The following is a 14,440-nucleotide window of genomic DNA, read 5'->3' on the forward strand; positions in this document are numbered from 1 at the left end:
AAAAAATATATTATTATAGAAATTAAAAATACTAATACATAAAAATTACTATTAATTATTAACATATCAACATTAATCAACATTAATCAAGAACCCCCCCCCCCCGGGTCTTACACATATGATTATCAGTTCAAATATGTGAGATAATTCGTGTTTTTAACAAAGATTTGGTTAAAAAATAAAATTACATGATAAATATATTTATAAAAAATTAAAATAAATATTAAATGAGATTTCAATTAAATGATAAAATAAAAATATTAAAATTATTCAAATTTAATTATAACAAAATATCTTTTAAGATAAAATAATATATATTGTTATGATATTAATAGAGATAATAATAAAATGTAAAATAAATAAATTATAAAAGTTTTTGTTTAGTCAAAAGGATTTTAGTGAGAATGCAGTGCACCCAAAAGAAGCTATATGTATATATATTATGATTGTTTTACCCTTTTTGATCCCCAGTTAATTAAAGAACCGTTGGGAAGCTCCAAAGCTTTTCGTCCGCAGAATTTGAGGAATCAAAATAATAAACAGCATTAGTGTTTCTTCCATAAATTTTCTTCTTGGGGTTTTGTTTATTTTTTATATTCATATGAAATAAAAAAGTTGTCATACTTTCTTCTATCCAAGTCCAAGCTCTCTGCAAATATGGCAATCCCCTCCTCATTAGAGACTTTCCCTTTCATTTCTCAATTTTTGAAAAAACTAGCCGTTTCTCTTTTCCGACTGCAATTCCCTAATCCTTTCGAATTCCCTTATATATTCTTAACTATAATCTTCACTAGATTTATTTCCGGAGAACTGAGATTCAGAAAATCTTTGTTGGGTTTCAATAGATTTTAAGCCATGAGTTCTGGTCGTTGCGCTGCTTGTAGATATTTGAGGAGAAGATGCACCCAAGATTGCATTCTCTCACCTTATTTTCCCTCTAATAATCCCCAAAGATTTGCTTCTGTTCATAGAATCTATGGTGCAAGTAATGTCACAAAACTACTTCAGGTATCTATATATATATATATCGATTTCCTGATTGTGGGTTTCACATTTATCTTTATTTTTTTTAAATTAGATTTTAACTGTCAAACTTTCTTTCTGTCTTTTCTTTCTGTCTTTACAATTTTTCTTTGCAAGTTCAACATTGCATTTGATTTTAGAAACTCTGTGTACTTAAAAATGTTATGTTCAACATAATGCAATAATAATAATAATAATAATAATAATAATAATAATAATAATAAAGAAAAGGGGTGGCGTTGCTTAATATTTGTTGACATTGATTTTGATAAAGATTTTAGATATCTAGTGTCATCGGACAACCAGTGGGAGATGATTGACTTATGCATAGACTTAATAGTTTTTGAAGGAACAATACTGTTGAGGGTGAATGAATGGAACACTTCTTTTTTAACTTAGTTACCTCTGATCATCCAGCGACTTCCAACCCATTTGCGAGCTGAAGCAGCAGATTCCTTATATTTCGAGGCACAATGTCGGCTTGAAGACCCTGTCTATGGCAGCGTTGGCCTCATATTTCTGTTGCAGCAACAGATACATAGTGCAGAGAGTCAGCTAATTAAGACTCAAGCCGAGGTTGCAGTTATGAAATCCCAGACCCAACACCCCCAAACTCAACCATTCCGAGCAATATCCGGTTCCAACAATTTGTTGCTACAACAGTCGGACAATGATGCCAACCTCAGTTTCTCCAACCAAGTTTCTTCTGGGTTTATTTAAGATTAAGATTCGGTGTGTTCAAATGTTGTGAATAACACGAAACAAGCTTTAGTCATCATGCAGTAAAAGTGATTTATATCATATGAAACTTATGTTTTTAGGTTTTATTATATGATAGTGATACCGTATTCCTTGTTTTCCAGCACACCTAGCTACTATACTCTTTTATGTTCCTTTAAAAGCATCAGTATCCATCACCTATATCCGATGTTTATCCAGATGTGAATACGATGATATGATCCTCCAAAGATTCTTCAAACACATTAAAATCTTGGAAAAAATTGAACAGACTCATGTCGGACATAGCTGAGTTATTTATCCTCAGTATGAAAGCAGCTGTACTGCTTAAATCATATTCCCCTGTGCTATAGTTATGCGGGCTCCCCTTGTTGACAACCAGTATCACCAAAGATAAAATAGTCTTGACATCTTTGCTCTAATATGGTTCATTCTTGATAGCTAAAGAAACACTGAACCAGATAAGAACTGGATAAGTACATCCATGTACAGTGTTGTTAGTATCTAGGATCATTATACTTAGCATTATTAAAGTCTTTGTGAGAATAATTATCATACTCCTTTTGGAAATGTCATCTAAAATTTGTCTTGTAAGTTGGGAGTTTCTCCAATTCTGACCTGTGTGAGCGAGGACCTAAATTAGTAAAGCAGAATGAATTATTTCCAACAATAACTGTTTCATTCCCTCCCAAATTAGTATAGTCTTTGGTATGCATATGGTATAAAGTAATAAAAAGGCTTCACATACAGATGTTAGCTGCCATCATTGGTTTCAGAAAGTTCCTCCTCTTAGTGTAAGCATACTGCTCTTTTCTTTTTTGTAATCTGAACTTTGTGTTGTATAAGCTGAGAGTTAGTTCTATTTTGACCCGTGCAAGTGAGTACCCAAATTAGTAAAGCAAAAGGAGTTATTGCATGACAGTTCTTTCCTCCAAGGTATCTGCTACACTTTAATTCTTTGTCATATATCTGGTATAAAGTAATTAAAAAGGTTTCAAATGCTGACTTAGCTACTGTTTATCATATTGGTTCCTGAGAACTCTACCTCTTATTTATATATCGTGATAGTTTAGTGATATAATCATTTGGTTTCATGTTTAAGCTTTTATAGCAACAGTTTTGCAAAGATTTTTCAACATTGAATTCGTCTCAATCTAGTCAGTTGCTACTCCCTTCTTACAGCTCATCTTAGAAGTCCAGACCTAGTTTTTCTCTTATGATGGAAATTTCATTTCTCCAACAGCAAGCAGGATAACCTGCTTTTGCAAAACTGATGCAGAATAAAGCAACAGGTTGCCATCGGTTGTAAAACAATGCAAAGCATGAACAACAATGAAAATAGGGACAGAGAGTGTTAACGAGATAACATATCAGCTTAAGAATTCTGATCATCAGTAGCCCTATGCATCATAGAAGTATTAATGAAGCATGAATTCTCTGTTGCTGTTCTGTACTTTTGCATCTAGTTTTTCTCTGGAATAATATGAACTCTTTCAATTGAGTTAGCCGCAAGCGCACATAACTGAATAGGATTGCTGCTTTGTGGTAATGACATGTCTTTTGTGATTTTGAGATAGTGGCATAACAGAACACAGGTTAACCTTAACATGACCAACTGTATTAACAATGTCATATCTCGGCCAGAGAGTTGACCATGAGCTTTTGACAGAGTGAGAGTCAAGAGTCTTAGCCATCTAGCTATAGTCCAAAAATATTTACTAATAAACAAGTCTGGTTACCAGAAGACACACTGCTGCTTGGATAAAGTAAGCTATTCCTCTTGCCATTCAAGACTGCTGCAAATTTACATTTTATTGCACTATTCTTTAGCATTTTATATTGACCCTTTGTTTTTTGTCAGATTAAAATTATAAGTGTTCATTAGAAGATGATGAGGGTCTTGTACAAGAGAAGGCAACATGCGTTGATTTTTGTACAGTTTAAGCCAGATGGTGTTCTACTAGCTGACTCAACCCTCTACACCACAAGGCATTGGAACTAGCAGAACTGGTTTGCGCATTAACTTGTTGAAATTTTGAACCCAAAACTTGAAATCCATAAATTTTTCATGAGGGATTGAGCTGTGCAAATGATGATCCATGATACATGTTGGTAGTAAGTTCATATTTAAATGGTTGAATCAGTTTAGGCATTGATCAAGAAGTTATAATCATAAACTATTGATGAAATCTAAGGTCATTCCTCAAGCAATCCATCACCATCCCAAATATAGAACAAAAGTAAAAAAAAAAAAAAAAGTTTTCAAGGAAACTTAGTCACTCTGCAAGTAGTAGCCCCATTCGGGTTATATTTTGAATATTTATTTGATTGCAAGCACTGATATAATGTAGACCTGTTTAAGGGTTAGCTAAGCTTTTGCTTCTCAATATTCTCTAATTATTTTTTAAAAATAAAAAAAAATTTTGATTTAAATTTAATTATAAAAACATATCAATATTAATACAAAAACATTTTAGTAAATAATGAAAATGGGCAAACCAAATGAAATTGGGTATTCAAAGTTGGAAGAATAAATGATTTAGATGGAGGATCACAAAAAGTATCATAACCAAATCATGTGAAAGATCAAACATACCCACCCATTGATTCCCTGTGTCTTGTGTTGGATATGTGTTTGGCAATTGCCGACTTGGGATATTATTATTGCAATGTTGATCCTGTTAGTGAGGGAGAGCATTGTTCCCTGCAATAGTGAAGCTCATAAGTTGACAAATGGCTGGAGATGGATTTGATTTCTTTTAATCTGCATTCTAAGTTAATACATAAAAGTTGTTGTGATATTCTACCTTTACGATTAAATATAAAACTTGGTTTATTGAATTGGATTCTCAGCCGAAAGTGTCTCTACTTTAGACTATAATACTAATATTTGGATGACAACAGATCAATGAATTATTTAAAGCTCTAAAACTTGAGTCCTAATTAATTTTACATTTCCCTACATTTACTCTCTTTTAACTTTCCTCACCAGAATTTTTAAGCTGGGCATGATAATGTTGTTTTCCGCTTATAAAAACCTTTTTGTTCTTAAATTAGGATAGTCATATTTAATTTGTTATTTAAAAAAGTAAAATGGTAATAAACAATTAAATGTTGTTCTTATAATGAAACTATGATCATTTAAGATAATCATTATCAAAAGTTTAAAAAGGAAAATGTCAAATATCACGAGGGTCGACAAAAATCAATGGTGAAGAAGGTCGAGAGTTCAACCAATCAGACAGTCCACATTTTTCGTCTGATCCGTAATTAAGCTTTTTGATGCACCATAAATCCTCAGACATAGAAAGCTTCCTCCAATGTGGGATAACCTCTCGAACAGGGTCTCTCTGCCCCACCTCCGCCACCACCGCCCCACACCCATCATCATCTCGACCCATGTTATGGGCGAAGGCACATAGAGATTTCATAAGACGGGGTCCATTCTTGCCTTCCATGTGTAAACCATAAAGAAAATAAACCCAAAACTTCCTGAACACATCGGGAAATGAAGGCAACATCATCCATGGCATCCAGGTATCAAGCACCCTGGAAGCCATGCAACAAGCGTACGTCAACATTGACACCCCTTTCACCTGCAACCTGAACAATTGCTTGGTGCTCCAAACACTCATGATAGCGAAACTTGGTGGAAGAATCCCTGTTTTGGGATCCCATTTGGGGAGAAACTTCTTTGGTAAGGCCATGAATGTGCCCAAATTCAACTTGTTGGACAAAATCTTATCTATGTCTTTAGGGAAGAATTCTGAATTTGCAAATGCCCGTCGGTACAGGGTCTCAGCCAGCTTTGGATTGAGTTGAACGATGGCTATGCCTGACCCTAATGATTTGTAATGAGCGTGAACCGGCTGCACTAGCATTGTTGGGGTGCGGAATTTGGTGTATTCACATTTTCTTGTGAACAAATTGATGGATGCTTCATTGGTGCAATCTGTGGCCATATATACGTACTCTGCTCCATTTTTCTTACACCATTCTTCTAATTTCTGAACCAGTTTTTTCCCAATGCCTAGCCTCCTGCGTTTACGAATAATTAGAACCCTGAACTAAATTCATTGAGACAAAATAAGAAACCCCTAATAAGATTGAAAAAATCAACAAACACATGCATACAATAATCTTTCATGGTGACTAAACAGGAGAAAAACAAATAATAATAATAAAGAAGGCATTGTGGACTGCATTATAAAGTGAATCACACAAAGTAACATTCCAAAACACAATGATAAGAAGCATTAAGCAATAAATAATAATAAAAGGCACCCTCAGGGAAATAAAACAAGAGAGTAATTCATATAAAAATTCAAGAATGACATAAGAAAAGGCGGCAGCATCAAAAGAATTCAGGAGGCATTTGGGTGGACCATTACACTAAAAGCATAGAATGAGATAATAATTACCATTTTCTACATTTTTTTCCTTTTTCTTTTCTGGAATAAGTAATTTATAATGAAGTGGATTCAATACAAGTGTCAGTGCAAAACTAGTTGGCAGTTTTCCTCTTTCCATTTTACATACAAGGAATATGTCATATTTGTTGGGAAAATGATCAAAAGCAAAAACTATTTAGGGACTAAATTGAAAAATTATTAACTTCAACCCTTAATTAAAAGGGCCAAATGGGGATGGAAGAAAGCACGAGAAAAGAAAAACAGTTTTGGAATTTCAGGAGAAAATGCAGTAGAAAAGGCAAAAGGGAACAGGTTCTCTCCTGTTTTGTCTTCATGTACTAGCTGCTAATAACTTGCATATAAGATTTCTTCAAAAAAACTTGCATATAAGAAAAAGGAGATCATGTGAATATTACCTTTCTTTACCAAAAAAACATACTACAAAAATATGCAAAAAATTTATTATTTTCACTCAGATAATTTTTATATTTTTATTGCATTTGAATATGTTTTAAATTTTAATTTATAATAAAATATGTTTAATTTATATCCTAATCTATATTAAATAAAGAATCACAATAAAAATTTAGGCACTTGAAAACCAAAACAAATTCAAAGATGTTTATATTTTTTAATATTTTAGGCAACCGTAGATATATATGCATGTATAATATATACCTGTGGGAAGGAGCAACCCTTAAACCCAGAATATAAGCTAACTTTACATAAAGTGAATTCCCTCTTGTCACAGTTTTTATACACCCTCTTATAACTCCTACTATCTCTCTTCCATTTCCATATTCCGCGACCTGTTTTTCAACCCCCAAGACAAGGTGACATCAGCAAAGTAAGAAGAAATAATCATGTAATCATAACTTTCAGATAGAAAACTTTGAACATGCATATACATATATATATTGAATGATGTTGGGATATACATATATATATTGAATGATGTTGGGATTGGGAATGAGAAGTAATGGGATTAATTGATAAAGCATATATACCAGCATGATGTGAGAAGGGAAATGACGGACTCTACAAATGGGGTCACCTAAAAGGTCAGCCACAAGTGAAGGTTTTCCTCCTTCCCCAATTTCACATCGTCTCTCCATCTCCTCCACACCCACCTTGTCTTCCTCTTCATCATACTCTCTCACCACCACCCCCACCCCCACCCCCACCGTCGGTGCTGAATTCACAGCCGCTATTTTCACTGACATATTAGCAAGCAAGAAAGAAAGAAGAATAAACAAGAATAGATGGATGTAATCAAAGTGATGGAAGTAGCAGTAAATATATACTTGTCAACTATTTGTCTATGTGTTTTATATAGTTTGCTTCGTTTGCTTTGCTTTCTATCTCTCTCCATATATAAAGAGTGGATTGTCTGATGTGTCAAAAGTAACTGCAGCTGTTTTAATGGAGTTTATTCTATTTCTTAGGGATGAGATGATGATGATGATGATGAATCATATTGAGTCACATTTTATTTAATGTTACTTTTTTTTTCTTGCTAACAGTCACAACATGCAAAATATAAAAATAATATAATGGGCATATTATTATTAAAATGTTTATAATATATTTCACGATTATTAACATAAAAAGTACGAATTAATTATATATTTATAAAATATTTAACATGTTAGAGTTGTGTGGTTCAAATCCCGTCACTTGTTAAAGAAATAAAATAGAGAGGCAAAAAAGGGATATGTAGGGGCGAAGTTGCAAAATAAGGTCAAAAGGGAGGTTGCAAATCAAAAGGTAAAATAACCAAAACAATCCAAACAATCCAATGAAGCTAATGTAGTAGAAGACTACAGTGATGACAAACTCCTATTTGCTTTTGTTGACAACTCTAAAGTAACAAAGGAGTGGATCCTCGATTCTGGTTGCACTTTCCATATAAATCCCAACCAGGATTGGTTTACAACATTTGAAACAGTGTATGGAGGTGTTGTTTTAATAGGAAATAATGCTTAATGTAGAATTGCAGGTATTGGCACTGTCAAAATTAAGATGTTCAATAAAGTCGTCAGAACACTTGGTGAAGTACGACATATACCAAAATTGAAGAGAAATTTGATTTCATTGAGTACTCTTGATTCAAAATGGTACAAGTACACAGCTAAAAGTGGGGTTCTAAAGATTAGCCATGGTTCTCTTGTTGTGATGAAAGGGTAGAGAAAGACTGCCAGTTATATGTTTTGTAGGGTTCAACAGTTATAGGTGGTGCAGTCGCCGCTTCCTCTTCATTGTCAGGTGATGATGTTATTAGGCTTTGGCATATGCATCTGGGGCATATGAGTGAAAATGGCATCGCAGAATTAAATAAAAGAGGACTTATTGATGGACAAAACGTTAACAAATTGAAGTTCTGTGAGCACTGCATTTTTGGGGAGCAAAATTAAAGAATTTGATTCACTAGAGAAAACCGTAACACGAAGGGAACGCTAGATTATATTCATTCTGATCTTTGGGAACCATCTAGATTGCCTTCTAGGGGTAGTGCTAATTATATGCTAACAATCATTGGTGAGATTTCCAAAAATGTTTGAGCATTTTTTCCTAAAGCAGAAAAATGATGTGTTGCCCATGTTTAAGGATTGAAAGACTATGATAAAAAAAACAAACGGGAAAACAGATAAAACACCTCCACACAGATAATGGCTTGGAATTTTGTTCTGATGAATTTAATGAATTGTGCAAATCAAAACGAATCATGAGACACTTGACAGTTCATCATACTCCACAGCAAAATGGTGTGGTAGAACAAATGAATAGAACAATAATGGAAAAGGTTTGATACATGTTTCTGAATGCTTGTTTACCGAAATTGTTTTGGGCTAAAGTGGCCCCTACAACATGTTTTCTAATTAACTGGTCTTCGTCCATTGCTATTGAGAAAAAGACTCCATAAGAGATATGGTCTGGTACTCCTGCTAATTATTCTGATTTGAATATTTTTGGGTGCCCTGCGTATACTCATGTTAATAATGGTAAATTGAAGTCTAGATCTGTTAAGCTTATTTTTATTGGATATAAGGCTAGTTTTAAATGGTATAAATTATGGTACCTTGAAACTAGGAAAGTTGTAATTAGCAGAGATGTTATTTTTTATGAGACTACTATGTTGTATAACTTACCTCTTAAAGACTCTTTTGATAAAAGACCAGCAAAGATCAAACACACATGTGAAATAGGTGGAGCTTCAAATTGATCCAAGATCTACAATAGAGTCTACTCCTCAGGTTGTATAGAAACTTAGAGTATAGTTTTTTCTCCACCACAGTCAGCACCACAATATTCTATTATCAAGAACAGACCTAGAGGAGAAATTAAACCTCCAAAGAGGTTCACTAAGGTTTATTTCATTGCTTGTGCTTTAAATGTGGCTTAAAATATAGATGCAAATAAAGTGTAACAGCCCGTTTTCAGTTAAACCGGAACAGTGGTTTCGAGACTACAAATCTGAATCTAAAAAAATATTTTAATATTATTTCATGGTCTGTATTATGATAGAAATATCGTATAAAAATTTCGTAAAGAAATTTTACTGATTTCATATTTAATTTAATTAAACGGACCAAATTGCACAAATTATAAAAGTTGAATTCTAGTAGCTAAAGGGATCAAATAACTATGGAATTCAAAATTGGAGGTCTTTATATGACAAATAGATCATTAAGAGGAGTTAGTAGATAAGTATGATGATTCATCAATGGAAAATAAAATAAAGAAAAGGACTAAATTGGAAAGAAAAAGATGAAAAGATGATAAATGGATTAAATAATAAAAATATCATCATTTATCATCATTTTTCCCAAATAAAGACATGGAAACCCTAGCTAAGAGAATTTAGCTCAAGCAAGCTTAATTGGCTTAATTGGCTTAATTAGGTATGGATTCTTATCCCTTTTTAGTAATTTTCATATTTTTGGGATCGTAATAGCTTAATCTAGCTATCTCGGGTACTAATTTGTAAAGTTATCAAAGTATTAAAGTTTTTCCATGGATGATTATATATGAATTATGAAGTTTTATGATAGAAAATGAATGGTTGTTGATAGATAAACAACTTTTGTTAAGGAAATTTTGATAAAATTGTGATTTAGGGACTAAATTGTAAAGATGTAAAATTCAATGAAAAATTCTAAATTTTATGAATTACATGGGTTGTTAATGTTACATGTAAAAATCGGCTAGGCTTGGAATATGGATTAAATTGCATGAATTTTATTTTCCGAGCCTAGGGACAAAATCAGAATTAATTAAAAGTATAGGGGCAAAATAGTAATTTTTTCTACGATGTGAATTGGATTGAATTGAGTATGAATTGTATTAAATTGAGCTAAATTTACTCGTATAAATCCAGATAGACCAAATACGAAATTGGATCAAGGAAAAGAAAAAATATCGGATTAGTATATTACAATCCACGAACACTTGTCAAGATAAGTTCGTGTAACTAAATTGTAAATTTAAATGTTTTAAATTGAATAATTTTGTATGCGTATTGCATAATTGACATGTATGAAAGTTGATCACATATCCAATAATACCCGATAAATAATAAGTCCCGTTTGGATAAATGAGATTTGATGGATACAGGGTTCCCATATTGGTTGTGGTCCTGCATATGTTGCGGACACACCACAGCTCGAAAGAGCATCCCGTTATTAGACATCTCGAGCTTCCTGTTATATGGTTCTTGTGAGCTTCCCGTTAATTACTCTTCTGAGCATTCCGATTGGTTGTAATTCTGCATGTATTGTAGACACACCACAACTCTTATGAGTGTCCTGATATATGGCTCTTCGTGAGCTTCCTGATTAAAGGCTCTTTGTGAGCTTCTTGATTAATGGCTTTCCGGAGCTTCCCGATATGGCTCACTTGAACTTCCTAATATATGGCTATCCCGAGCTTCCCGATTAATGGCTTTTCAGAGCTACCCGTTATTGGCTCGCGTGAGCTTCTTAATTATGGCTCTTATGAGTTTTCCGTTATACAGCATGAATAAGCTTCTTGTTATACAACTCATATGAGCTTCCTGTTATGTGCTCACATGAGCATTCCCGAATATGAATTGACGGATTACAATTGTGTACACTTCGTGTGTACTACCCGAGTATCCATTGATATTTAAAATGGTTTTAAGAGCAAAGTTCTGATATAAGTTAAGATGAATTCTGAATGAGATAATACCTGTATACACCTGAAAACACATGGAAATTTGATATTTGATAAGCTCATCCATGTTTCTTGATATTCACATTAAATATATGACTTAGATGTTTGATGATGTTATGTGTGCTTAGGCTATTTGCCAAATTAGTTTGGATGTATTTTGCATTATAACCTTAAATGTAAATAAATGGTAAGTTAATTTCCTATTATACAAACTTACTAAGTATTAAATGCTTACTCTGTTTATTTCTTCTGTTTTATAGTATTTGGAAGCTCGTAAAGGTTAAAAGCTGGTTGGAGACACATCACACTATCCATCGGCTCAATTTGGTATAAATAGTAAATTACTTTTAGTTATAATGGCATGTATAGGTTAACTAGCCAATGTTAATATGAAAATGATTTTGGTTGTAACTAGCCATTGGAATGACTTGTGATTAACATATTTTGATATGTATGTAAATGACCTTATCATGTTTAATGTGTGCTAGTATGGTTGAATGATGGATAATTTATAAACATGTTGATGGTTGGTTTGAAATTGATAAATTAGGTACAAATGAGTTTATATTTGTATATGGTCAAGTTGGTAAGTAAAGATTCTTAAATGGATATGGTAAGATGTTAAGTATAAAGCTTGATTTTGATTGGATTTGAATGTCTTGTATTGGCTTGAGAACATATTTAACTGTTTATGTAGGTGGAAGGAAAATTTGGGTGAGAAATATGGCTTGGAAATGACCTTATTTTGTCCATAACGGACAGAGACACAAGCGTGTGTCTCAGCTGTGTGTGACACACGGCCTAGCATATGGGCGTGTGCTTTGGCTGTGTGTCCCCTGCATCTTTAAAATTCAAAACAGAATGCTTAGTATTTTTCACACGGCCTGGCACAAAGGCGCGTGGCTTGGTCGTGTGACCCCGGCACCTATTTAATGCAAATTTTCATGTTCACACGGCCTAGTACACGGGCGTGTGACTTAGCCATGTGACCTAAGTCAGAGAATTACACCGGTAAGGGCACGGGCTGAGACACGGCCGTGTGTCTTATTTCAAATGCCCACACGGCCTGGCCACACGGACGTGTGTCCCTTGCACTTAGGAATAATTTTAAAATTTCACGAAAATTTTTTTAAGTACCCAATTTAGTCCTGACTTGTTTTTAATGTACATTATGGACCTTGATGGCTCATATAAGGGACAATATGATTGAATATGATCGATTTATGGTGTGAATGTTAAATAACATGAAATATATGTATTTGATTTGTAAATCCTGATAATACTCTGTAACCTTGTTCCGACGATGGATATGAGTTAGGGGTGTTACATCAAGAGTCGTCTACTTATTTCGAGGCAGTTAGTTGTGAAGATTTAGGCAAGTGGATGATTCCTATGCAAAAAGAAATGGAACCACTTCATAAGAATATTACATAGAACTTAGTGAAGCTTCCTAAAGGTAAAAAGGTTGTTCGTTGTAAATGAGTGTTCAAGAAGAAAGAAGGGACTCTAAGAGTTGAAGAACCCAGATATAAAGCAAAACTGGTTGTAAAAGGTTACAATCAGATTCCAAGTGTAGACTTCATAGATATGTTTTCTCCAATTGTTAAGCATAGCTCAGTTCGAGCATTACTTGGTATTGTGACCATGTGTGATTTGGAGCTTGAGCAGTTAGATGTGAAAATAATATTCTTGCATGGAGAACTTGACGAAGATATTTACATCCAACAACCAGAGGGTTTCATAGTCTCAGAAAAGAAGGACTATGTTTGCTTGCTGAAAAAGTCTCTTTATGGCCTAAAACAGTTACCTAGGCAGTGGTACAAGAAGTTTGATTCATTTATGACTACTCACGATTTCAAAACAAGCAATTTTGACAGTTGTGTTTATTTTTTAAAAAAAAGTAGTGATGGTTCATCTGTATATCTACTCCTTCATATTAATAACATGTTAATAGCAACCAAAGATAAATGAGAGATAAGAAAGGTCGAAGCCCAGCTTAGTGAAGAATTTGAGATAAAAGATTTGGAAGCAACAAAGAAGATACTTGGGATGGAAATTCTCAGAGATAGAAAAGTATGTAAATTGTACCTAAGTCAAAAATGGTACATTGAGAAAGTTCTTTGCAAGCTCAATATGCAAAGTGCTAAGCCTATTAGTACTCATTTAGCAGCCCATTTCAAACTTTCATCGGCTTTGTCTTCGTAATAAGATGATAAGATTAACTACATGTTACGGGTTTCATATTCAGTGTAGTAGGATCTCTCATGTATGCTATAGTTTACTCACGTCCAGATTTATCATATGTAATTAGTGCAGTTAGTAGATACATGGTGAATCCCGGTAAGGAACATTGAAAAGTAATTCAGTGAATTTTTAAATACTTACGAGGTACTATTAATATTTGCTTACAGTTTGGAAGAACTAGAGATGGAGTCATTGGGTACGTTGATTCTGATTTTGTTGAAGACTTTAATAAAAGAAGGTCTCTCACAGGGTACGTCTTTACTATTGAGGGTTGTGCCATTAGTTGGAAAGCCGCTTTGCAGACTATAGTTTCTTTGTCTACTACTGAAGCTAAGCACATAACGATTACAATACTTGTAAAAAAGCTATTTAGTTGAAGAGACTCTTTTTTGAACTCAGTAAAGACCTTCAGATCAGTACAGTGTTTTGTGATAGTCACAGTGTCATCTTCCTTACGAATGATCAAATGTTTCATGAGAGGACAAAGAAAATTGATGTTTGGTATCATTTTTGTGCATGAAATTATTGCTCGTGGAAGAGGCGAATCTAGGGGGCTGGCAGGGGCCCCGACCCCCCTAAAATAAAAAATTGTTATTTAGGCCCTTTAAAAATTTTAATTTTTAAATTAATAAAGGTAAAATTACACTTTGGCCCCCTAAAATTATAAAAATTTGATTTAATCTTTTAAAAATTATAAATATATAGACTATTAAAAATTAAAATTTCATTCGGCCCCTCTAAAGAAATTTTCTGGCTTCGCCCATGGCTCATGGTGATATTGTTGTTAGCAAAGTTAGCACTCATGATAATCCTACAGATATGATGCCCAT

General features: G+C 33.6%; 2 protein-coding genes across 2 annotated transcripts; one reads left to right on the forward strand and one right to left on the reverse strand.

Annotated features, from left to right (window-relative positions):
* Positions 1-405: 405 nt before the first annotated feature.
* On the forward strand, positions 406-1,888 carry LOC107906418 (LOB domain-containing protein 24). Its single transcript, XM_016833399.2, has 2 exons — positions 406-1,008; positions 1,441-1,888. Exons 1-2 carry the CDS (start codon positions 856-858, stop codon positions 1,741-1,743), a joined length of 456 nt encoding a protein of 151 aa, XP_016688888.1. The 5' UTR covers positions 406-855; the 3' UTR covers positions 1,744-1,888.
* A 2,994-nt stretch (positions 1,889-4,882) lies between these two features.
* Positions 4,883-7,602, reverse strand: LOC107906419 (probable N-acetyltransferase HLS1). The gene is made up of 3 exons (XM_016833400.2): positions 7,181-7,602; positions 6,852-6,982; positions 4,883-5,799 (listed from the first exon to the last, which is right to left on the reverse strand). The coding sequence occupies exons 1-3, from the start codon at positions 7,394-7,396 to the stop codon at positions 4,941-4,943; spliced, it is 1,206 nt and encodes a 401-aa protein (XP_016688889.1). The 5' UTR covers positions 7,397-7,602; the 3' UTR covers positions 4,883-4,940.
* Positions 7,603-14,440: the final 6,838 nt, after the last annotated feature.

Source organism: Gossypium hirsutum, chromosome D05, assembly GCF_007990345.1.
Source record: "Gossypium hirsutum isolate 1008001.06 chromosome D05, Gossypium_hirsutum_v2.1, whole genome shotgun sequence".
NCBI classification, from domain to species: Eukaryota; Viridiplantae; Streptophyta; class Magnoliopsida; order Malvales; family Malvaceae; genus Gossypium; species Gossypium hirsutum.